General features: G+C 36.6%; 1 protein-coding gene across 1 annotated transcript in view; it reads right to left on the reverse strand.

Annotated features, from left to right (window-relative positions):
• The window catches only part of RP1 (RP1 axonemal microtubule associated), a 186,622-nt gene that overhangs the window by 101,087 nt on the left and 60,357 nt on the right, over positions 1-25,178 (reverse strand). Inside the window, 4 exon segments of the mRNA XM_071804102.1 lie at positions 5,674-5,899; positions 18,128-18,291; positions 22,519-22,577; positions 24,672-24,826. Coding sequence (XP_071660203.1) covers positions 5,674-5,899; positions 18,128-18,291; positions 22,519-22,577; positions 24,672-24,826 — 604 coding nt within the window.

The following is a 25,178-nucleotide window of genomic DNA, read 5'->3' on the forward strand; positions in this document are numbered from 1 at the left end:
TGTTACTACTGCTACCTCTTGCGAAGTTATCATGAGACTTCAGGGTGTTTTTAAGTCCCAACTCCAGCTACTGGCATCTTTTGATAACATAAGAACATGAACTACCTGGAATTAAGGTGAGAGAGAAACAAGTTTTGTTACTCTGGTTATGAAGAAAATGTAAACTAAGGGCATACTAAGGACAACAGAATACGAGTTAGAGAACCCTTCTTTTCCAAACTTCTTATTCTTGGCACCTGAATCGACATTTCCAGAATAGAAGGTTGGTATATTCCTGATGACTCATCAATGGCAAGAGTTAGTTTGACCCCAAGCTGCAAGCACAGCATGTAAGTCTCATTTTCTTCTGGAGTAATGTACAGTAAACAGTGACTTATGACATTTTCCTTTGGAAAATATAAACATTGAGCAAACATCACAGGTAGCTTTGGATTAAAGATCAAGTTAATATTTTTATGTGTTTTGAGAGAAGAAGAAAATAAACCTAATAAGATTAGAGACAAATTTAATGGTGTGAATAAGAAAATGAAAGTTTTCACTGCAGAAATATTGGTCTTTTTCTGCTGACTTAGTATAAACTACTGTCCCATTGTTAGTTCTTTTCAAAGTAATTCTACTAAAAGGAAAGTACAGTCATTATTTTAGAATTTCAGTTAGGAGCAGCTAAATTCAAGATAAATGTACCTATTACTTATTGCTCAACATACATTGGATAAGCTTCTTCCACATTACAGCTGTCTGAGCCTAATGACACTGGTGTGCTTACAACAGCACATTAGTTTGAATGAGGAAACTGAATCCCCTGGATGGCCCTCCTTACTTCTTTCTGGTATGCAGCATGGAGTGGTTTTAGAGAAAAAAAATAGATTATTTTTGTATAAAATTAAACCAGAGGATACGTTCCAGGAAAACAATGACGATCTTGCCACTAATTGACAGTCAGGCTGTGGGAACAGGCTAGAAAAGCCCAGAGTAACTTCCCCCCAAATGCACATCAGGAGGACATTGTACCCTCAGATCTTCGGGTTTTTAGCACCAACTGCTTCACTGTGCGAATCTAATCCTATCAGGCCACTAGTGCAAACAGATAAATTGGCCGAAGAACATGAAACCTAGAAAGACAATAAATGATATACAACATTAAAATTGTCAAACTCTTTCTAGTCAGTCTTTCTTTAATGATGACAATCCAGGATACTAGTACAGTATTACATAGTATTGCTCCTGGTTCTCCTTCTTTCTGTGTGATATGCCCATTTGAATGAAATGGTCATTTTGGTTTGAGTTGTTAAACAGTGAGATTGAATCTCTGTCACATGGTTTTACCATTTGATATTTACTTCCCAGTTTGCACAACTAGTGTTTGGTGTTTTGCCATGACAGAAGAGTGAAGATACAGATCGGTGCAGCACTGAGGCTAGAAGGGAAAAATTTCTTAATGGCTGATAGCAGTTAAGAGGCACTATCTTCCTCAGAAGTGGTGCATATATTGTTTGAGAAGATGTAAATACAAAAAAACTATCAGGTGAAGACATATCAGTTAGAACTGCAGTTCTCAGGCTTTCTAATCTCCACTTCCATTTACTCCCGATACTTGGAGCAATATTCTAAAACATATATGGGAATATTCTTCAGAACATGTAAGAAAACTATCAGCTTTGAAAAAAAACAAAAACAAAACACTAGTCAATTTTACTATAGGAAAGAGATTTTTGACTATTTATCTAAGTAGTTGGTACCTCCAGAGTGATTAAATAGAGATAGAAATTTTGTAGCGATAATGTTTGAGTCATTGCTATTTGTTTCAGTAATCTTTTGTGCTATTTCAGTCAGTGGGAACATTCTAAAATTTCTGTATTTGCCTGCAACTTCCTCCAAGTGGAAATAAACCTTTTGAGCTGGATGTTTTCCTGCCTCACCCTCAATCTTTGTCTTTTATATAAAATCAGTGCAGTTATTCCTTCAATTATGTGAACAAGAACAGAGTAGAATACCCCATTTATGTTCTCATTTGAAGTTTATGTTCACATCAACAGAACAGTAAGAAAATTCAATGCTTCTCATTTCATGAACCTTTTTAGACAAAAACTTCAGCCATATCTGAAGACAATCCACATTAGGATGTGTGATAAAGGTCTTCTGCACACTCACAAAGGAGCACAAACAGATATTGGTGGGGGGACTCCAACTAACACCCTGCTCTCTCTTCTCCCAGGCCCATCACAGGAGCCATCAACCCATCTCCATAAGGGCAGGTGGGAACCCACATCGATGACCCAGAGGAAGGGGCACCCTCTCCTGCCCCCTACAAGGGCTGCCCCAGGTTGTCCCAGTGTCCAGGCATGAAACTCATGATAATGAGTCAGTTCTGGAGTATCTATTGGATTTCCGAGGTTTGCTGCCTAGGACTGTGGAACACAATATTAGTACACAGGGGGAAAGCATTTCAGGATTGCACAGAATTTAATCTAGGATGTTTAGGAAGGAACAAAAGGCATGGAAAGGGATGGATCTAGGTGATTTGGGGAGGAAAAAGTGTGGAAAATAATGGGATCAGAGGATCAAAAGGATCAACTAACAGTCTGCTTGCTAGTATGGTTGTCTGGCTGTGTCCTGCACCTGCCAGTGCAGTGTGTCCTATCTTCTTATTAATTTGCCTTCTAACTTTTTTTCCTGGGTGAGCAACCCTCTGTTCTCTGTGTGTGTATACATGTGTGGGTACAGAGTCTGAGTGCCAGCGACTAGGCTGGGACCCAGTTGGGATCCTGCATTACAGCAACTGGAGAGACTAGAGAGAGTGGAGTGGGACCAGGGTCCAGAGCCCCATGTCTGTAAAGGCAAGACCACATGAGCAGCTGGTATGGGGGTCTCTAGGGACGAGACAGCTCTGTGTATGCATGCATGTGTGTGAGATCTGTATATATATATATATATATATATACGCATATATGTATACATGTGGTATATACACGTGCTCTCTGTGTGTGCTGACTGGGAACACATGCACAGCCTCTCCATGGGGCGATGCAGCTGTGGCAGCCTTACATCCATTAGGCTACCAGGTCTGGTCTGACTCCTCTAACACTCCTGTGTCATCATGATGTTATAAAGCTAACTCAAAAGTATTCAGAATAAACCCTCTATCTTATTTTCATTGAGTAACACTCCAGATTTACCCAGTTCAGGACACGTTCACTAATTCACTTAGAATATAGTTGAACAATTTTTCATGTGTTTTGTGCATCATAATGTAAGTAGGGGATAAAAACAAATCAACAACAGCAATAAATAAAAAATCCAATACTTGTAAAGTCTGGTAAACTAAAACCAATATCTGAAACTGCCAGAAAAAAAATAGACTGGGTAGAAGAATCACAGAAAAAAGCAAGTTGGAGCAGATCTCCAGGGATCATCTGGCTCAACAGCATGAGGAACAACTTCAAAGATAGATCAGGTGAAGTTTTTAAGATCTCCAGGGCTGGGAAAGGGAAACAGAATATGGAATAGGAAGAGAAAATGAACCACAGACCTAGAAACCTTGGCAATGGGGAAAAATAATAAGGGCAGACAAAGACAGAGATAAATTGGAGGCATAAGAGATCTAAGTAAAATCTGGAAGTTGAAACTGGTGTGATGGAGATATTGAGAAAGAACTGAAAGCATCTCTTGGAGTAGGAGACCTGATTAGTGTCAAATTTTGAAGTAGATGAGGGACAGTCAGAAAAACTAGGGGGGTTACCAAAGTGAGAAATTTGGATGGAAGATAAGCAATTTCAGAGAGGAAGTTGAAGAAAATCTGACAGGAAAAAGCTTAGGATTGGAAGAAGCTAGAAAAAAGAAAGGAAATTGAAAATCAGCTCCAAGTTTTTGAGTCCCTACTAGGGACGCATAGTAGCGTTTGGATGGAGAAAGGGAGAAAAAGGATAAGGAAAAAAATACTCTTTCTTCTAAGAGAGAAGTTGAGTAATAAAGCAATTGAAAAAAGCGGTGCCTTCTGAGCTGAAATTATATTTGTTCACTTTGTTTAAAGTTCCCAGCACATCACTTTTACAGTTAGCAAATTTGATATCATTAGAAGATACAATATTGAATTGAAGGTACAGGATACAAATTAGTAAATCAGATTATCATTACGTAATTAGTAGTACATAATTTGTTCTGCTGGAGATAGTGACTTGATGTGGTTTGTCCAGAACTTGTAAACAATTAGCTTTTTAATAGAAAAGGCAACTAGATAGTGTTTCATTTACTTGTTCTTGAGAAGCTGAATAGGAAATCCTTGAGTGGTCTTGCTGAGTTTATATTGATGTTCAATTTAAACGTGCCTAAAGTCAATAATTAAATTGTAAAACTTACAATTTCAGGAAATTTCCAAATCCTTTCTAATGCGTCTTTTCTTACAAACTTGAAACAGGTATTTTAATAAAGATAAAGTTTCTGAAAAAAAGTGTGGAAAGATGCAGTAATATGAAGATTAAAAAATAAATAAATGTAATGTTTAAACATATTCCCAGCCTTTGGTAGAACTGACTTGATTTTTCACATACAAGTACATAAATGGAGTGCACCTACCAGAATATTACTGCTTTTCTATGGTTGGGTAGAACTGACTGCATAACACAGATTTCAGTTACTGATGTCGACCTAATTCACTTCTGCACTATTTTTCTCTTGCACCAGTATATGATATTTCAGTCACTATAAGAAATGACATGAGGTACTGTGATATATATTAATGACCATAGGGTCTGGTTCATCCTGTTTAGTCCCAGTTTTTGAAATCTCTTACTGAAGTCACTAAATATCCTGCAGAATAATTAAAAAAAAAAAAAAAAAAAGGAGCAAAAGGCAAATGTGAGCTGGTACATATGTGTTTCTCAGCATTTTCTGATCTTCTGACCTCTGTAACAGAGATCAGTAGTACTTTTTGGCCTTAAAATGCACAGAAAACATTCATGTATGACCAGTCTTGATGTTTATTTTGGAGAATTATACTCTTTGCATTGAGGTTTTTCACTTGTTTGATATTTTCTTCTGAAATTATTTGATTGTCACTAAATAATTATACTAGCTCCCTATTCCTCTGCAGAGGTTCAGGACTTATCAAGCAATAATTTCTTATGATGAGCTATTTCCTCCAACCAACCAATTGTGCCAAAACTGTGGTAAACTTTGAAGTATCGAAGTACCACCCTGCAGCTAACAATTTTTGTGTGAATGGTCATGACTTGAGTCTGATTTGGAAAACATGTGTGACGATTCAGAACATAAATTTCTGGTAAGGAATATTTTCTGCAGTGCAAGAAAGGATAATATCAAACTTGCTAAAAGGAACTGGGTGTCACTTGACATTACACACCTTGATATGCCTTGATTTCCTGTCTGATGTGTTGCTCTAAGAGCAATATTTGCCAGTAATTTAGGGACCCTCTGAGAGACCAAGAATTCTACAGGGGTAAGATGCCGTAACCACAGGTATTATGATTTTAGGGAGTAAAGGAATGAGGTAACATGACCACTTTCTGCTTTTGTGGAACTAGAAGCTATCTGGAAGGGATTGTTTCATGTTTACTCTGGCTTTTGGGCAGCCTGCTCTGGAAGAAACATGAAAAGATGTCATATACTCACAGGGTATGGTTAGTGAACACATGATCTAAAATACTGAGCACATACGTGGCAAAAGCTCCTTTGTGGGATTTCTTATTGCTACTTCTCTCCACGTATCACCTTCACCCTTGTCTTCTGCAAGCCAGCACTCTACAGGAAGACAAATCTCTTCATCAGAAAGAGGGACTACTCTTCTAAGTCTGACTTCCTCCAGGTACCAACTGGGATCATTTCCAGTGTTGTCATGGCCAATGCGGATTTTGTATAGCTGCCCAAGGTCTCTGAAATCAATCTGTAATAACAAAAAAAGAAAAAAAGAAAACTTATATGAAATTACAACGTTGTCCTTCAGCAAATGTTCTTACACTGGGCATGAAACTAATGTAACCTAGAGCAGTAGGGCTTTTCATAAAATGAAGCCTTAATATACAACGAATCCCAGAGCAATTGAACAAAAGCATATGGAGTAGTCTGCAAATGTAGTTTTAGTGGCTTCAGTACTGTATTATTTAAAGTGACTAAAGGGCTCAAACAATTCAGTCTGGTTTTAGATCTCTTGACGGAATCCGGTTTGTAGTGTTATAAAGCAAACCTCTATTTCCAGACAAATACTTGCACAAGTAGAAGTACCTTCAGTCATTTTTGAATGAAATGACGTGTTTTCAGCACATACAGGTACCGTCAACAGGGCCCTATGAACTATTCCTACCACTTAGTCTGCTATGGCTCACTTTTCTCTTTTTCTTCTATTTTTATGTACATTGATGTCAGAGTTAACTGTTCCTGTAAGTGCTGACGCCACACTGGGGCAAATTTAATCAGTAAACCATAACTATGTCACATTGAATACTGTAGCTTTGAAATAAGAGCCACTGTGTTTTGGTCTGCAGAAGCTTTTTGAGCAATGCTGACAGCAGGAACCTAAGGACAAAAACAGGGCTAACCACTTTAATTTTCAGTAATGTGTTTGAAAGCTCATGGTACTGTAAAAGAAATTTAAAAAAAAAAAAAAATGGAAAAAATTTAAAAAAATTTATTCTTTTACCATGATACCAATCTTCTACTGTTTTGCAACAAAACAAAAAGTAAACAAACAAAAACTGACAAGTAATTAACACTAACATTGCCCCAATAGTCCGAATCATAAAAATCTATGAACTAAGATTTGTGTTTGAAGGTCTGCTGGGTCTGTTCTGCAAGGCAATATTAGTAAGTCTTTTCCAGAGTGAGAGTTCCCCCTTCAATGTTTTTCATTGCTAAAGAAGACTATGAGGTAATGCTCCTTTTATCTATGGAGCTGGGAAACCTTAGAGACACTAGAGACATATCCCTTTCATTCTTTCGAGGAAATGTTTTCCTAGGCAATGATATAGACTAGTGTAACAATGACATTTCTTGGTCATGAAGACCATCACAGAAGAGTCTTCCAGCCCTAATTGATCATCATTTTTTTGCATCCCTGAGGGAAGTCTGGCACAATTCAGTCTCATAGGATGGTATCATGACATATATGCTGGTGGTATAAAGTCTGAATAGAGTCACAGCTAAAGTAGTAGGTTTTCCTATATTAAAACAGTATGTTAAAGTAAGAGGTGCTAACTGAAGGTGTAATTATAACGTTAATGCAATAAAAACATGTGCATCAAAAATATGCTGCTAATACTCACAGCAGAATTACAGCAACAGATAAAAAGTTCTCTGAAACTTAACCACAAATATAGCCAGGACACAGGCTAAGTTGCCATAATAACACTGTTACCCAGCCACAAAGCAGAGACCTCTGCAATGGTCAAATGACTGCTAAGGTTACCTAGCAAATAAATAAAACAATATATTAGAACTCTTACTCTTTATTGCAAATAGAATATAGTATAGTATTGGTGACCAACAAAGGTAATACTCTCCTGAGATCTAGCCACTGACTGCTATTTGTGGTTCAGAAGTGTTAAAGGGCAATTTAGTAAATAAAACATTGAAACCTTCTGACCTCATATCCATGATTAAATTCTGGCATAAGCCCTCTTGAAAGAGTAGTGTTTGCATACAGTATTCATTAACATGACCTTCAGCCAGGACCAGGAAATCATCAGAGAGCCTCTTTTGTCTTCTGAAACATCTAATCAGCCATTTGGTTGTGAAGCACACTGAAATATTACTGATTAAAAAAATCTTGCATAACTATAGCAGGTATCATATGAATTGACAGAAACATGAAGCTATAACTTCCTTAATTAAATTAATTTATCTACATGCATTTTTTTCAGAAGAAAGTCAAAGATGGGAACTAGGATTCCAGATGAATCTACAAAGGTTTTCAATATTGTAGCTGATGTTTGGCAGACTACTGGTACAACTGCAGAGAAGAGTTCACAAAAATAAGCAGAGGTTGGATAGCTCACCAAGAAAGAAAAACCAACAAACAAACAAAAACACCACACACAGAAAAAAGAATCAATTTGAAAAAGAAAGAGAAGTAAATGATGAAACCCATTCATCACCATGCAGGGACTTCCTGGATAAGCAACACAGCAATCTGTCAAATCTAATCAAATGGAGTCTCAAGAAAAATCAGTACAGAACAGAAAGCCCTGTCCACACTGTTAGGTTTCTCCAGGAGATGCTCCCAATTGTTCAATTAGATTCACTAAAGTCCTGCATTTGTGTTTTTCTGTACTTCCTATTTCCCCCTAACATTCATGCTCTAAAAGAGGATGCAATATGACAAAATTAAGGAAGTTATGCCCATGTGCTAAGTGGGAATTTGTCCAAAGTGTCAAGTCAAATGTATGTACTTGCTTTTGATTATGAGGAGAAAGAGTATAAAATGTCCCTATCTACCAGACTCACAAATTATGAGGTTCTTTGCGGTATATAGGTAATGGCACACTTCTGAGACTGAAAGGTCTCAAAAATTATTTAAAAACACAGAGCACTGCCAAACTAATAACATGTTTAATAATACTTCTGTTTCTGACTAATCATTTATGGGTGTTCTTGAGAAAACAACATAATGTTTATTCTTGGGTGGAAGTAAGGGAACATTACAATGGTGGAGAGCAAATCAACTGTATATGTTCTGGAAGACATATAATACAATTACAAATTTAGTTGTAGTTCTTGTTGTAGTTTTGTGGGTTGGAACTATTTGTCTTGCTGTCAGATCAGATATCACACCAGTCTCTCAGTGGTATTGACTTGCTAACATGTTACTTTTTGCCAATCAGAATTCTGTCAAATGTACGTCAAATTTGGCTCTTGCCGTGAAATGCAAATGAAAATACTCACATGACATGGCAGAGCTAACAATATTCTTTTGCAAACATAAACACTGTATCTTGAGGTTGTTTCTTCATTTCCAATATTGACTAAATCACTTTGAACTTCTGCATGATTTGAACACAAGCTGGAATTTACAAATCTACTTTTGCAGCCAGAATATTCTGTAAAAAGTTATAGAACAAAGTTGACTTTGTTGCCCTCGTAAACAACCTGCTTACAAAAACCTCAGTCTAGCTGTTCTATATACTGGCATCACAGCTACAAAAGTGACATTGCATTTTACATGGAAACAGCCTTTCTGACAGAACTGCAATAAATGGCCATGCTAAGAAGATAGGTTGTTTCCCAGAACTAAAGCATCAACTCTGGAAATCAGACAACTAGATTCTATTCCTGGATCTGCTTTAGGCTTCCTGAGAAACGTTACGTAATTCACAAGCCATCTTAGCTTCTCTTTCTCAACTATACAACAAAGACAACACTTGCATGTCTCTCACAGGGACACTGCAAAACCCTCTTCACAAATTTTGAGATCCTCAGAAGAACACACAAGTAAAAAATTCTGTGCTTTTTTTAAAATTTTCATTTTGGATTAGTTTCTACTTTTCCATACCTCAATTGACAGATCAAAACCTATCAATTGTAATTCTCACAGCTAACTTTGTAAAGCTGGTGGTTTTGCTCAAGGATAATATGATCTCACTGACAATTACCTAGTCTCCCATGTAGGTGTGCCATTTCTGTTGCTACTAGTGGAAGCTGTGCAGACAGAGTAAGAGAGGAATAACAACAAGTTGCTCAGCAAATATGTTATAAATCTACTGAAAAATGTGGTCAATATAATAAAGACTTTCCTCTACTACGCTGTAATTGGATGCTGCAGGTACTCAAACATCCTAAATGACAAGGACACACAGAGGTAGAAAACTGATGCATTTTGGGATAGGTTTACACTGCCCTGAACAAACTTCTTAGAGTCCTGGAAACCGTACACCTGAGTAAGCACAACAGTCCCTCAGACTGGCCAGTTCTGTTTCTCAAGGCTGTTGGTCTTCTGACAAATATCAGCCTCACACTGTTCCCCCCCCAAAAAAAAGCATAACGCCTGAATCATCATTTACAGTTCACTTATTGGTTGACTGTGAAACTCCTTCTGATGCGTCAACTGGTTTGTGTTAAATTCTGTAATAAGCTCTAAACGGGATGGGCCTCATACAGGCCCTGCTTATATGAGAGATTGACAGCGCTTATTTACATTAATAATATCATTGTAAGTAAAATGATAACACTCTGTAGTATTTCTCTTCACTATTACAGGCAATTACATCAACACTTATCATATTTTATAATATCATATTATTGAAAAAACTGTCCACCACTTTCAAAAGGACCACATTTTCAAACACAGGCAGCTTTACCTCAGCCATGCCTGTATTCTAACTATTTGCAAGCAGTTACCCAAAACTGGTCTGCTAATAAATACAAATACGTGTTTTGCCCATTGCTATTATTTATTTTTTGTACAAGCACAGGATTAAATTCTCTTCTTACCAAAGGCAATGGGAACATTTTCATTAAATCATGCATTAGAAAAATTTGCCTTACTCTTTGAAACTGAAGTTTAACAAAGCTCACATTTTACAATTTGTCTCCAAACATAAATTGAAGTCCAGGTATATCAGCAAGAAGTTCATATAAAGAGGATGAAAATCCTTTGGATAGGCCAACATCTCAGAAGCAGCTACTCCAAAATCCCAATGTCTAGTGTAAGCACTAGAGACAAGGCTTGACAAACAATTAGGATTTCATATAAGGCCACCTCATTTACAGAATTTCAGAGAAGTCATGTGCAGCAACAGCTTGATTCTCAAAAGAAAGAGAAATCATCGACTGCATTAGTTTGACTTCTACAACATCTGCATAAAATGAAGAAATGTTTAGAAGTAGAAGATATTTTGAAATTGTGAGTACACAGTTTGTAACTGTTGCCAAAAATATCAATACTAATGTATCAGTAAAGTACCCAGGATACAACCATGATGATTGCATTTTCCAGATGTCTGAATTCAGCCAATTTTTTAATTGTGGCCAACAAACTTGGCACAGTTACACGCTTACTCAATAATCATAGTATGTCACAGGTGCTTACACAAAAACTTAACAGTCTCATGAAAAGATGGATATAGACATCTAAGGAGTACGATTAAAGACCACACAAAAATCGGCATTATTTTTTTCCGCTTCACACAAAAATAAGTTGAGTAAACAAGCATTGCTCACTGAACAGTGACAGTTAAGACACTTTTTTTTCCAGTCTATTCCAGTTCTTTTTCATCCTGTAGATAGTCCGATATCAATACTCTCTCACTTGACCTTCCTATCCAGGCTAACAAGGAGCTACTATTTGCTAAAATGGATGCCAATTATCTGTTACCAGGTTAACTAGAGAAAGGTAATATCACGTTGTTACCTGCTAAACTAAAGATACCAATAGACAGCCTGTTTTCCCACCCTCAAGCATAACAAATGCAAAAATCTTTTAAGAAGAACATTAAATATCTGGAAGAATTTTTTTTTTTTTTAGTGTGTGGTTAATTAAATTACGTCACCCTCAAGTATTTATGGTATCAGGGTGTCAGTTCTTGAAAGTAAGCACAGAACTCCCATGTTAGGAGTTATCTGAAGGTTTTTCTGAGTGATCTGGTGTTTTCTGTCAGACCAGGAGTATTTTACTGGATTTGAAACTTTCCACAGTGCCTAGGCAAGGAGTTAAAACACTGCCTGCCAGAGGATGTTAACCAGAATACAGTCTAGCATTGACTGTAAGAAAGCTCAACAAAGGTCAGGCTATGTAAGAAAACTTAAACTCTTCTTAACCTTCACCACATGCACAAACATGATGCTAACAGAATGATGCTGTGGTTGTGACAAGTCCGCCTTATGCATGAGGAAGTGAGGTATGATAAGAAAGATCAGACTGGTGGACACATAATAGTGCTTCAGAAAATCTGAAGACACATGAAGATTCGTTTAAGAAATGGTAGTGACCTCAGTCCATAACCTATGAGTAAGACTGGATTTCTGATTTAGTCTCTTTTTGACTGTTGATTCTATAAGAACCTGACAGACTCTGCAATATATGTCTATCATCTTCCGGTGGATTTACAGCAACATTTATCACAGTGTCTTCTCTTAACAATGTAGGCTACTGTAAGCACTTCAGACTTTCACTTTCTGCAGTGCCTTCCTAGGGACTAAAGGGTTTTTTTGTATCTTCCTGATGTAAAGAAGGTCAACAATGATTGAGGGACTGGAGCATCTCTTACATGAGGAAAGGCTGAGAGAGCTGGGACTGTTCAGCCTGGAAAGAAGGTGACTCAGGGGAGGTTCTTATCAATGCATATAAATACCTGATGAGAGGCGCTAGAATAGGCAGAGCCAATCTCACCTCAGAGGTACCCAGTGAATAGTGAAGAGGAAATGGGCACAAGTTGAAATACCATAAATTCCACTTAAATATATGAGAAAAAAAAATGGGTGAGTGGTCAAATATTGGAATAGGTTACCCAGAGAGGTTGTAGAGTTGGAGATATTAAAAACCTGACTGGACAGTGACCTGAGCAACCTGCTGTAGCTGGCCCTACTTTGAGCAAGGGGTTGGACTAAGAAGTCTTTGGTGATCCTTTCCAACCTCAACTAATCTGTAATTCTGTAGCATGCAGTGCAATGACATCACCTTATTGACATAATTATTCTAGAGTCAGAAACAGATTCAACGTCGCCAAGAAATCCCTATAATACACAATGAAAAATATTTTTGCAGGAGATAGAACTGCTAAAGGGCTGCCAAAGAGCTGACCATATAAAGTAAGGGTAATCAAAAACTTTATCACTCTATCATCTTCTGTTTCAATGCAAGATAAATTGATCTCATCTTGCTTAGCATAAGATTTGTACTGTGTAAAGTGTCTCTTTGTACAGTTGTAGCAAACCCAAAAAAATATTTTAAGACCAAGAGTGAGAGAATAAGCCACACATTAGTCATATCACTCACTTCTGAATAGTGCTCAGATACTGAGATGATGGGAGGCATAAGAATGTGAATAGATTAGAAAATGACTGAGGATCAGGCAAGGCAGGATCATGGATTAGTAAAGGCAGACACTGAATTTGGGCACTTGAGAGGGGAAGGTGGAGGAGTTCTTAACAGGGAGACCGTTAACAATGGAAACCAGTATCACAAAATCTCCCAAACCACCAACTGAAGCCTACTGAAGAGTTAAACAGACAGCATAAACTGGGAGAGAGGAGTGACTCAAGAGAGGCAGGCAGCTTTTAATATGTATTCATCTTGGACTTGTGTTGCCAGTCTTATAGGTATATGGTTGAAAGATTAAACCTAAAACTGAATACATACAGTTCTCTCAAGAAGGGAGTAACATTTATACGTATCTATACACATCATACTGCAGTACTCCATACTGCAGAATAGCTGAAAAAGTAGCACCATGTTCACTCACTCTCATTTTTTGAAGATGAGATGAATTGTGTTTTTCTCCAAAATTGTTTGTGAGCTTTTTACTACCTTTCTATGCTGTTTTCTCAGAACAAGCTGAATTTTGCTGCATGGACAGCCGTAGCTGATGGAGATCATTTTACATACTTGTTCCTTTTATCTCAGTAAGGAATGATGTTCATGTTGTTATTATATACATTTTGTAGAGAGATAGACAGTTAAAGCCAGCAGTATGACTGTTTTATGCTGCCATAAGCGTATCTGACTAAGGCCTGGGTTTCTCTAAGATTTATTCAACTGTTTCTGGACTTAAATGGGCATTAGGGCCAATGGGTACAGCTGAAATATAGCAGGACACAAAATATGCCCAGTTTTTAGGCATCGTCAGTCCCATGGTTAAGGAAGTGAATAACTACCTTAGAGCTTGTAGTCACTTTTGCCATCTTCCCACTTGAGAAGAATTCTCACTGAGCTCATTACAGGCACTTTTATTTTAACAATGGGAAGAAAAGCATGAAAATGGATTTGTTTCAACCTATTTTTATAACGTTTGGTTTTCTCCACGCTGCTTCTCATTTTACTTTAGAGATGTCAGTTTTGACTGATGAAAGAATGAATATGGATCTGGGGTACAGGAATGAAAGATACAGTGAAACACAACAGACTCTTACAGTCTATAGGGCTGATTATAAAGGAGTGTCAATTGTTAATGCACAGATTATTTAAAACAACTGATAATTTTATTTAAACAGGAGGAAACCAAAATGGAAAACAGCAGATAAACTTCTGAGTATAAAGCCTTCGTGTGGTGCAATACAACATAAGGCACACCTGATTAACGTAATTCTTTACAAACAAGGTACATGTGTCTGGAAGGAAAAAGGCTGGTTTTAACACTGTGATAACCTCATCACGGGAACACTATTTATTAACTTTTATTATCAAGTATCGTTGCAAGTATTATTAGGAGCCCCACTTTTCATCTACCTATATTAGTCTCTGGCATTTTGCCCTAAGAGACTATGAGAGTGTTTAAAGGGCTGTTTATACAAATGAAGAAACTTTAAATACTTCACATGTAACTGGATATGGCACCAGATTTACAAGTCAGAGAGATGGGCTCATGTGGCAAAATTCACACCAGTGATGAATTCCAGTTCTCCTCATGTATATTCCATGTCCCATGGTTGCAAGCATGGAACAACTATCTTCGTTATAAAGACAGCCACCAACTACAAAATATAACATAAGGCTAAATTTAAGATTTTGAAGATTTCTTAGAATAAAACCCAGCATTCTTAATAGCTTAATATAGTGTTATTTAGGATAAACTTGACAATGTGTTGAGATCAGTAAGACCAACACTGCCCTAAAGAGTTTGCAGAACTGATAATGAAGCAAACTCAGAAATCAAAGTGTGGAAGAATTCTTGTTAAGGAGGTGCCACTCTCACTAAGGCTAGCGTGCAATATTTTGAAAACAGGTCTACTGAACCAATCAATGTTTTTACTGACTTCATTATTACTAAAAAAGCAGAACTTGTACCTGAAGGTATGGAATTATTCTGTATTGAAATAATAAAAATTGAGATTGTAGCTGGCTTTTTATGGAAGATAATGGGCTTACAGTCTTCTGCTTTGTTCTCTTTGACACAGAAGGGAATATTTGGCATGACCAAACATTAAAAGAAAACACATAAAAATAATTTCTTTATCAAACAGTCTGTGCACTCATAGAAGATAATTCACCATGTTTCAAAGAATGATGATGTAGAATATAGGGCTCTGGAGAAAATAATTTACAATACAATTAAATCTTCAATGTCTTGAGCAACTCAATATACTGCCAAAATCAGTATTTTTTTAAATACTGAGAAATACTCAGAGACTGTGATGACACCAGAGGAAAATGTGGGAAACACATCATAGGTCTGATGAAAGCTGTAGCTTATAGTAGATTGATATTCCTCTATTGGAGGAGGAATGACTCTCAACAGAAACATTATGCCCTAAAAACTATGCCTGAATAGTAACAGAAGCAGAAAACCACAGCCTAGAATTAGTTTCTTTGAACACACAGGAACAATTACAGAGCAGAAACAGAAATAAAATTTAAATTCCTTTTCTTTCCCATTCCCATAGTGTTCATCTCTGACTTTCACATCTGGTAGGAAAGTTCCTAAACCACAAGGGCAAATATAGTGCAGTTTACATACAACTATCTTACAAGATCCTAGAACCCAAGACTTTGCTCAGAAACAATAACGCTTCCCATAACACAGCTGTAAATTACACTCAGTGAATGTTGTGTGCTGCTATCAGATGTGAATATCCAAGAGCAACAGCCCTGTTATATTCTACCTGTGTTACACTGGAGATCCATAAGTTTTTAATGTAATTTACACGAACATTAATCAGAGATAGCCAAACTTAATGAAGTTACACTGGATGTATACAGCAATGCAAGCAAAATAAAAATCAGATTCTAGATGAACAACAAAATCTTAGTAGTATAGAGGAACACATTTTGATTTACTCAAGTTTTAATAACTTTCCAGTTCCATGATTTTTAGCATTACTGAATATTCATTATTGACTTTTAGGTATCCAAGTTACTATGCAGTTACCTATACTTTCTATCAGACTACTATTCTTGATTTTTATTAAGATAATCCAGTATAGTTTTGTCTCGTCCTCTTTTCTGTGGGTTGTTTCTCTCTCATTTCTTATGATTATATCTGTGACCCGAGAGATTTTGGTTGGTTTTGTGGGACATGATTGTATTTTCTGTTTTCCATTATATTATGTTGAACTCTAGCAGCCCCTTGCATCAGTTAACAGTTTCTTAAAAAAAATATAGAGAGCCTTCAAATATGCAGCACATTTCTACACAGAGGCTGGAAATCTTGTCACATTTAGTTAAGTTTTTCCCCCATATACTTAACAGATTAAAGTAGTATAATAGAAAGCAATAGGAGCTACCTAATTTTTCTGCAACTCCACAGTTCTTAGCACTATTGATTTTACAAAGTGCTGAAATATTTGAAGAACACAGCTCTCTTTTGGATTAACAAAAAACTCAGCTACCTTATTAAATTGAGAAATTTATGGGAAAAATATAGGAAAAGGAAGCCAAATTACTTTATCTGTTCTTTTCTTTCCTTGTTGATCAGTATTGACTGACAGTTAAATAAGTAGCTTTGAGAAATAATGGATGGACAATAATCTGGCCAACCTTGGAGCTTTGATAGTATGGTTAGAATTCAGAGAGAAGCCTCCTCAAGAACTTCTGAAGTTTAAAGGTGTTATCACACTTGAATTCGAAAGTCTGGTTACACAATTAGATTTTGTAAAAGGTTTAAGTGGTAATCCTCAGTCCAGATTCATCCCACTCTAACTGCACCATAGTTCTGTACTTAACCTCCAAACCTCTTCCAGGCTTTCAGTCCTATACAACCAAAGAAAAACATCAGGCACAGAGACCTAGGTACAGTGTAGAAGACCTTAGCCTGGGTGTTACTGTGGATAGTAACAGATCATCAGAGCTCCTAGACCAGGTATCAAGTCATACTCTGATGTCAGAAGGATAAAAATGATGCTTTGAGAGAAACAGAATTCCTTCCAAAGAGAAAGAAAACAAACAAATATTCTGGGTACTTCTCTCAACTAAATAAATTAGCAAGAACTTGCTGCGAGACAGCAATAATCAGCTGAATAAATATCCAAGATGATCACGTAGCCAGAATGATTTGAAAAAGAACACTTAAATTTAGTCTTCAGATAAACACTGATTTCACCTTCCTGATACAACATTAAACCAGCATTATCCACAGACTTTAGCTAACTTACTTTTAATTTAAATAAATGCAAGGGAAAGAGTACCACTGACTTGTCTCTGCATGACCTTACATATTTATATTTCAAACTGGAAAATAAAAAATTTTAAAAATCAGAGAAACTTCCTGTCCTATCTGTCACTGACTCCCCATCATCTGTTTGTTATGCATATATTATTTTAACCTAAAGGACATATTGTAGATTTAATGACTGCAACCACTAGAATCCTGAGGAACTGGAGGAATTGGAGGAAACTGTAGAAATTATAGGAACTCAGAGAAACCCTGGGAAATGTCATGCTTCTGAAGCACCTCTCAGAGGTCTCTCTGAAGAAGAGAGAAATATCCTCATTTGCTTGGAAAAGTAGAACATCACTAGTCTAAATCACCTGAGTTAACCTCCCCAGTATGACTTGACTACAGTCCCTTGACATCCCCCTTTTCCTTTTTACTTTCTACAAGAAAAGGTTCACACGACAGTGTCTTTCAGTGGAAGCATGTGGAAACCCATGGAAGTATTTACAGTGAACACTTCTAAAGATGGATACACAACACAAACCATAGTCCGGATTATTTTATCTACACAAAGAACAGGCAAAGAAACCTTTTTGTCCCTTTGCAACCGAACAACATCTAGTTAAAACTAGCACATCAAGCAGATGAAGTTTTGAAGCAGATTGTGAGAGAGGCACGTCTGCTTGATGCAGTTCCGGGTACATTTGTTGATTCAAATCTCACGATCATAAAAGTCAGCCACTCCCTCAGAAATACTTAATGATCCTTACATATTGCTTTGAGTCCACTTTATTACCTCCATTATCCAGTTTTGAGAGAAGCTATTTTGCATATATTTTAAATTCTCCAGTGTTTATATAACAGTCATACTATACCTTAAATGTGTCTTCACTTCTGGGATTAAACAGCTGGTGTTTCCCAGATCCCAAAATAATAGGACCAGAAGCTTTGTTTTCTCCATAAGCATAAATGAATACTGTTGCTGTTGTGCCAGCTGTTTCAAAATCCCCAGTGACTACAGTAATCTTCCAGTTTCCTTCTGTAAAGTAAAAAATAAAATCAAAATGCTTTTATAAGTGTTACTGATATGTAGCAAGTCACTCGAAAGATGTAAGTAAAAGCATAGTTTAGCCCAGGGACTGTAACTACTATATGCCTAAAAGGTAATGATACTGGGAGATGAATATTGGCTAGATGCCATATGATTCAAACTCATCTTAGGCAAGTTGTGTAACTTTAAAGATTTAGGAAGTTTGCAACATATTCAAGCTGGAAATATGAGCACAGAGCCCAACCTCCAGAATTTGGATTATGACAGCACATATAACCAAAAAATTCAATGGGAAAAGTATCAAAGCATCTCAATTAAGTACGATTTCCTCTCATTTTATGTTGTTTTGACACATCAAAACCAGTTCTGTTTGCCTAAATGGAGGCATGACATTGAGATTAGCATGAAAAAAAAACATTTTGGAGAAAATTCTGATGCTAGACGAGGACTCTTTAGAAAATCATTTTATATAAAGCTCCTGATACTGAAATGTCATCTCTGCTACCATACAATACACACGAGTTATTTAACTATCTAAAAGCAGCTTAATATAAATCTTATTTTTAAAAAAGAACAATTCATAATTGGAAAATGCATTTCTACATCTGAAAAGCTGGGATCTTATGCTATCCACCCCTTTTTGATTGCGGCTTTTGCTGCAATTCCACTTAGTGACTTAAATTCACCCCGTGCAAGGCAAACAACAAATGAAATACCAGTCCACAGTCATCTTGTAAATAAATACCACAGTGTACACTAGAGTTTCATTAATAGAAAGCTGTCTGGTAATGCCTGGATGAATAAAAGCTGGCATAAGTATTTGTCTTTGGTGAGTCCCATTATCCCTCAGTAATTTGCCCCACAAAGACTGAGCTGGAGCAGGAAGCTTCATTTCTTGTTTTCCAAATTCTTCAGGTCTGGCTGACATCAGGCTTTGGAAGGTGACAGATTTTTAAATATACATAAATACACAGCTGGGAAACCAGGAAACAGCAACAGCTTATATGGTCTGATCAATAAAACCTGGCCCAGCAGGTTGAGGGAGGTGATTCTCGTCCTCTGCTCCACTCTGGTGAGATCACACCTGGAGTACTGCATCCAGCTCTGGGGACCTCAACATAAGAAGGACATGGACCTGTTGGAGCAAGTCCAGTGGAGGGCCATGAAAATGATCAGAAGGATTGGAGCACCTTTCCTGTGAAGAAAGGCTGTTGTTCCGCCTGAAGAAGAGAAGCTTCCAGGGAGACCTCATTGCAGGCTTCAAATATATAAAAGGGGCTTATAAGAAAGACAGACTTTTTAGCAAGATCTGTAGACAGAACAAAGGGAAATGATTTTAAACTGTGATTTAGATAGGACATAAGGAAGAATTTTTTTATGATAAGGGTGGTAAGAAACTGCAATAGATTGCCCAGAGAAACTGTGGGTGCTCCATCACTGGAAGTGTTCAAGGTCAGGGTTGGTGGGGCTTTGAGCAACCTGATTTAGTGGAAGAAATCCCTGTGCATGATGGAGGGGGTGGACTAGGTCATCTTTAAATACCTCTTCCAACGCAAGTCATTCTATGAGTCTATAAAGGAAGTGAACCGTCCATTTTCTACTAAAAATTGTCAGACTCCAGTTTGTAACAAACTCTTTTGTGTCTTTGAAAATTTGCATCTTCACAATTTTCTCTATACACCCACTTTCTCGATGAAAGAACCACAGCACCAAACTACGAAAGAATCAACAACAATTAGAAGGGTGTAAAGCAAAATACACTGAAGGTGGAAACAAAGACCATAAAGCAGGGGCACCTGCCCCGTAGAAGAGCTCATTCAGCAAAAAAGTCAGTCTCTTCTGTTTGCAAACAATATAATATTAATTCCTTAAAGATAAAGTTCCTTTGGACCATTTGGCTTGAAAATGAGGACAATTCAATTTAGAAGTGCTTAAGAAGAATGGTGCAGACAAAGGTTAGAATAAACTCACACCTGAAAATTCCAACTCATTCAGAAACAAATACTCATGTCAAATCAAATAAAATGTATTTTCCTTTGGAGTTATTCATTGTCTGATTTATTGTACCTCAAATGTTTTGGATACTCTTTATTATCCACTCCAAGTCTCTCTTTTGTTAAGCAATGCATTTTTGAAACAATGTGATTAGCACTCTTGAGACTCTACATTCTAGCTCAACTCCTGCCTCCAAAGGATAAGTCTGGTATCTGTAAACTATTTTGCACACAAGTGGAACTCTCAACATAAAAAAGAGGAATCAAACTTCCCTAAAAACCTGATAAAAAGAGTTTTGGGTTTGGGGGTTTTGGTTGGTTGGTTGGTTGGTTTGTTTGTGGTTTTTTTTTTTTTTTCCTAGAACATTAGACACAATACAATACCCTAGAAAGTTCTACTGCCCAGAAAGAAAGGGATTTTGTTTTACCAAAAAAAAAAAAGTTTGAGTTAGAGTGAAAATTAAATATTTAAAAAGCTCAGATGAAAAAAGTAAGCAAACAGAATCTCAGATCAGCCACTCAATCAGTAGATTGAACAGTCCCTATAGGTGTAGGACACTGAACTTGAAGTCTCTGTCCCACTGTTCCATATTTCAGCAAATGCCCTAAGCAACAGGTTGTTTGGTGCATACAGTTTTGGTTACCTAACTCTGATTGAGACTTCTGCAACAAATCCACCTTGCATTTCCATGAAACAGGTCTGTTTTGACAAAGGGTAATTTGTCTGTCATGGACAAAGCTGAGCATCTCTTCTGGACAGCAAGAGACATTTCTCTCATAGGATCAGGATCAAAGTGTTGTGAAAAAACGTTCACTGCAAGTCCAAGCCGATCTCCACTGAAGATAAGTCAGTTGAATACACACTTAGTTTATGTTGGATTTTTGTCATCTTTTGTTAGGTTTACGAGGCAATTTTTATCTGCTGCAATTTTTACCATATAACCAGACAAGCACAGCTTAAATGACACAGCACAGAGATCCAGCTGTGGGTGCAGAAAGGACTGAGCAGCTTGATTTGAACTGTGTGAAGGGGGATCTGTAGGTGCAGGCTTTGTGGAAGCATGGAGTGCAGAACAGCTGAGGCACAGAGTGATGAGCAGTAAGAAAATGAATGCCTTCGGAAAAAGGCATAGAAAGGAAAAAGGGCAAATATATTTGTGATTCAAAATAAAGTTTAGAATAGAATGGGATTTGAATATAATTTGTAAAATAACTGGATGCAAACTTTGTCATTAACAACCTGCCATAGGGACACTATTTAAGACAAGGTATTTGGGTCGTCATGGACATCTTGATTGATATAATAAATTATTAATAAGCATTTTCAAACTTTACACAGCTTCCAAATTATTGTTCAAACTACAGTGTGCAGCACTTCTCACAACTGAGAAAATATTACGTGTTATTAAGAAATGTAATATAATCTGTGCTGGTTGCAAGGACAGAAAAGTCAAGCTGAACAAATATGAAATCACACATAAAACAGAAAATTAAAAATTAATAGTGACAACAAAACTATATATAGAACATGAGAAAGAATCATGGTTTAAAATATTAATTAAAAAATTAAATTAAGATAGGTGAACAATAAATATTAGAAAAATATTAATTTTCAAGCAAACAGAGGGAAAAGTAATGTGGGTGGACAGAATGACAGAACAAAAAGAAAGCATAAATAAAGTGATTTATTGTTTAAATTAAAATGTGAAGGTCAGTGCTTACTAAAATATTCAAATAGTGTGCTGCAATTAATGTTTTAAAATAAATACAAACAGCAATAAATGTGTAAAGCAATTAGTTCTGAAACAGAAACACTCTCTATTAAGAACAGAAGACTAGAGCAGCACTTACCATTTGTTTCTTCTCGCATTATAAGCAATTTTATTTGAAATTTGGGGGGGGGGGGGGTGGTAGTTAATCAAGAGAATTAAATTAAACTGTATTCCCTGATGCACTTAAAAGAAGAGATGAAAAAAACATTCCGGGATTCTAACTAATATCAGAAAACTTCCCTTCTCATTCATTTCCTCATTGATTTGTCACTATCACCTATACCCTTTATACAATGCAAACACAAAACATATTAATCCCAGAAATATAACAAGGGAAACTGCAAAATGGTTAACTCTAATATTTAAAGTGCAAATTCAACACAGATTTCTTCAGAGAAAAAGATTACAGCTTACTGATCTTACTTCCATAAAGTTACAATAAACTTTACCTTGAGGGTATAGCTCAATTTCTGAATGAATTACACCTTGTGACATAAAAGGAAGCCACCTAAGAATAACAAAGAAAATAACAAATCAGGTAAGAATGTTTTTTTCCTCCACCATATTACCGTATAACCGAATGATCCGCATCTATTTTTCATACTGAATTCATGTAACAACAAAGGGTCTCCATCTCTAAAATTTCAGTATTTGATTTGATACATGTTAAAGTAGAAATTATTTGACCCAACAAAGAATTTTACTTCTGCAAATGTAAGAGCTGTGTAAGTGTAAATATTCATGTGTCAGATTAAGAGACCCATGTGGCACGACTGTTCTTATTCGTATAGCTAATCAGAAGACTATGACAGAACATGTGTTTTCAGTAATATGGATTGAGTGCCAAGTATAATTTGTATGCATCTATTGCAGTATTTCTTAAAATCAAAGTTTAGTGTTATAAACACAAGTGGAACTGAATATTGCCCTTCCTTATTCCTCCTACAAATTAAGGACAAATAGATGACTCTGAAAAAGTGGAAATGAAGGCAGACATTGGTTACGTTTTTTAGTCGTGTTATTCTAGGCTAAAGGTGATTTTGAAACCTTTTCATTCAGAACATGGATATGGATTACCAACTCTTTTAGTTTTCTCCTACTTGGCAAAAAATCAGCTGGTTTTCTAAAAAAAAAATCAACAAGCTTCTGGGTTGTTGTTTTTTATTTACTTGGTCCACCCCCATGAACCCTCCATGAATGATCTAAACCATTTAGTCTTCTATGAAACTTGTTGGGAATCCAGTATAAGCTCAGAAGGAATAGTCCAGAGCAGCTTTTGAAGGTTCCTTAGTTTTGTCTTGAAAACATTAACAAGCCAATTCATAGAAGAACTGACCCCTAAGAAATAAATTTTGTCTGTCCAGACAACTACTTAATTATATCCCTTCTGCTAAAACTTGACCACTCAGGTGTCTTCTGCAATCCTAAATGCTAAAAAGTGTCAGTCTGTAATGAACAAATACTGTATAATTAAAATCCAGTGAGACCTGCTGGATATTCAGAAACTATCCAGTTTTTAATTTGGATGAAATGCTATTGTTTCCTTGGCTAAAGAAAAAATACAGCATTTTGTTCATAGCTCAGATCATAAAATATCAATGTAGAATAAATCTGTGAGGCTGAAGATGAATAAATTAGAGAGATTTCTGAAGGGCAAAAACTTTTTCCCTCCTTGAATAGAGCACAGCGTTTCAGCTTTACATTTTGGCCAACATGGAAGCTACCGCAACACCCATCACTCACCTATATTAATCCTTTTTCAATGGCAGTGTTTTATTGTAGAAAACTTATGAACAAAAGAAAAACACTCTCTGTTTCCTCTTGACAGTGTCTATCACTGAATGATTTTTGCTGATCAACATTTGGTGCTAATTATCACAGAGACAATATAGCAAAGTGCCCTGATTTGTGTTGTCCCTAAGCTGTGTTACCCACTGGAGTACAGCTATAACACAGAGATGATTTTTCATGACTGAGGTTTTCACATGACCACTTTGTTTCTCTATACTTCCTTCATCTCACTTGAAAGATGCACATACCCATGAGACAGACTTCAAAACTGGAAACTCCAAATGTGGGATTGCCATAATATTTTTTCCAAACATGCAAAACGCAGTACTAAAAGATTGGCTATTAAGATGCTAGCTGAATAACTTCCATGGAACAACCACAAAATAATTTTGACTTTTGGGCATCACATTTGTCTCTCTAGCAATCATGTTTTTCTGAAGAGACTGAATGCTACTTCTGGATGGCAAATCTGTTGTCTTTCCCATTTAGAAATACACTTTAACTTAGAATCTTTTTGTGTGTTTTATATTTCCTCCTTGAATAAGTCAGTCACACTTATAGCAGTAATCCTTTTATGATGAGGCTGCACTGCACAATCTACTAACACAGCCACAATATAAGCATTTAACCTTTGATACAGGCCATACAGCTCATTAACTCAAGCAATCTGTTCTGGAACAACCAATTTTGTGAATTTTTTGAAACGCAAAACCATTCAAACTTGTCCTTTCCTGGAAAATTCATATTTAGCACATTAATTGGCATAATACTCTTAGTGATATATATTTAAAAATATTCTTGTAAAAGATACCTTCCACAATTGAAAACATATTCCGAGTTGGTCTCAGCTTCTCTGACAATGACTTTATCACAGTACCAATACTGGGACTTGGCATTAGCCTCACAGCGCAACAGCACCTTCTGCAGTTCTCCCAGAGACACAGTTTCCACTTCAAAAGCCTTGACCTAGAAGACAGAGACATCACTCCATAATTTGCCATCACTAAGTCTGAACGTTTTAAGTATTTCAAAAGCCTAATTAACTCTCACATTGTACAAAGATTCCTGTTGCTTTTAACAACAGCTGGGCTGTACTAAGGCAGTTGGATCTGAAAAGTTACATATCTCTTAATTATGGACCATAGTAAATGCAAAAACACAACTGCAGTAATAATCCCAAATAAATTGCTTTTTTCAGCCATCATCCAAAATGCTGCATGCAACCCTTCACTATTGTTTCAATATCTCACAATTTACAATTATTCTTCTTGTGGTAAGAGCCAGTTAAAGCTATTACTGCCTTTTTTGATACAAACTT

Source organism: Patagioenas fasciata, chromosome 2 (genome assembly GCF_037038585.1).
Source record: "Patagioenas fasciata isolate bPatFas1 chromosome 2, bPatFas1.hap1, whole genome shotgun sequence".
Taxonomy (NCBI): domain Eukaryota; kingdom Metazoa; phylum Chordata; class Aves; order Columbiformes; family Columbidae; genus Patagioenas; species Patagioenas fasciata.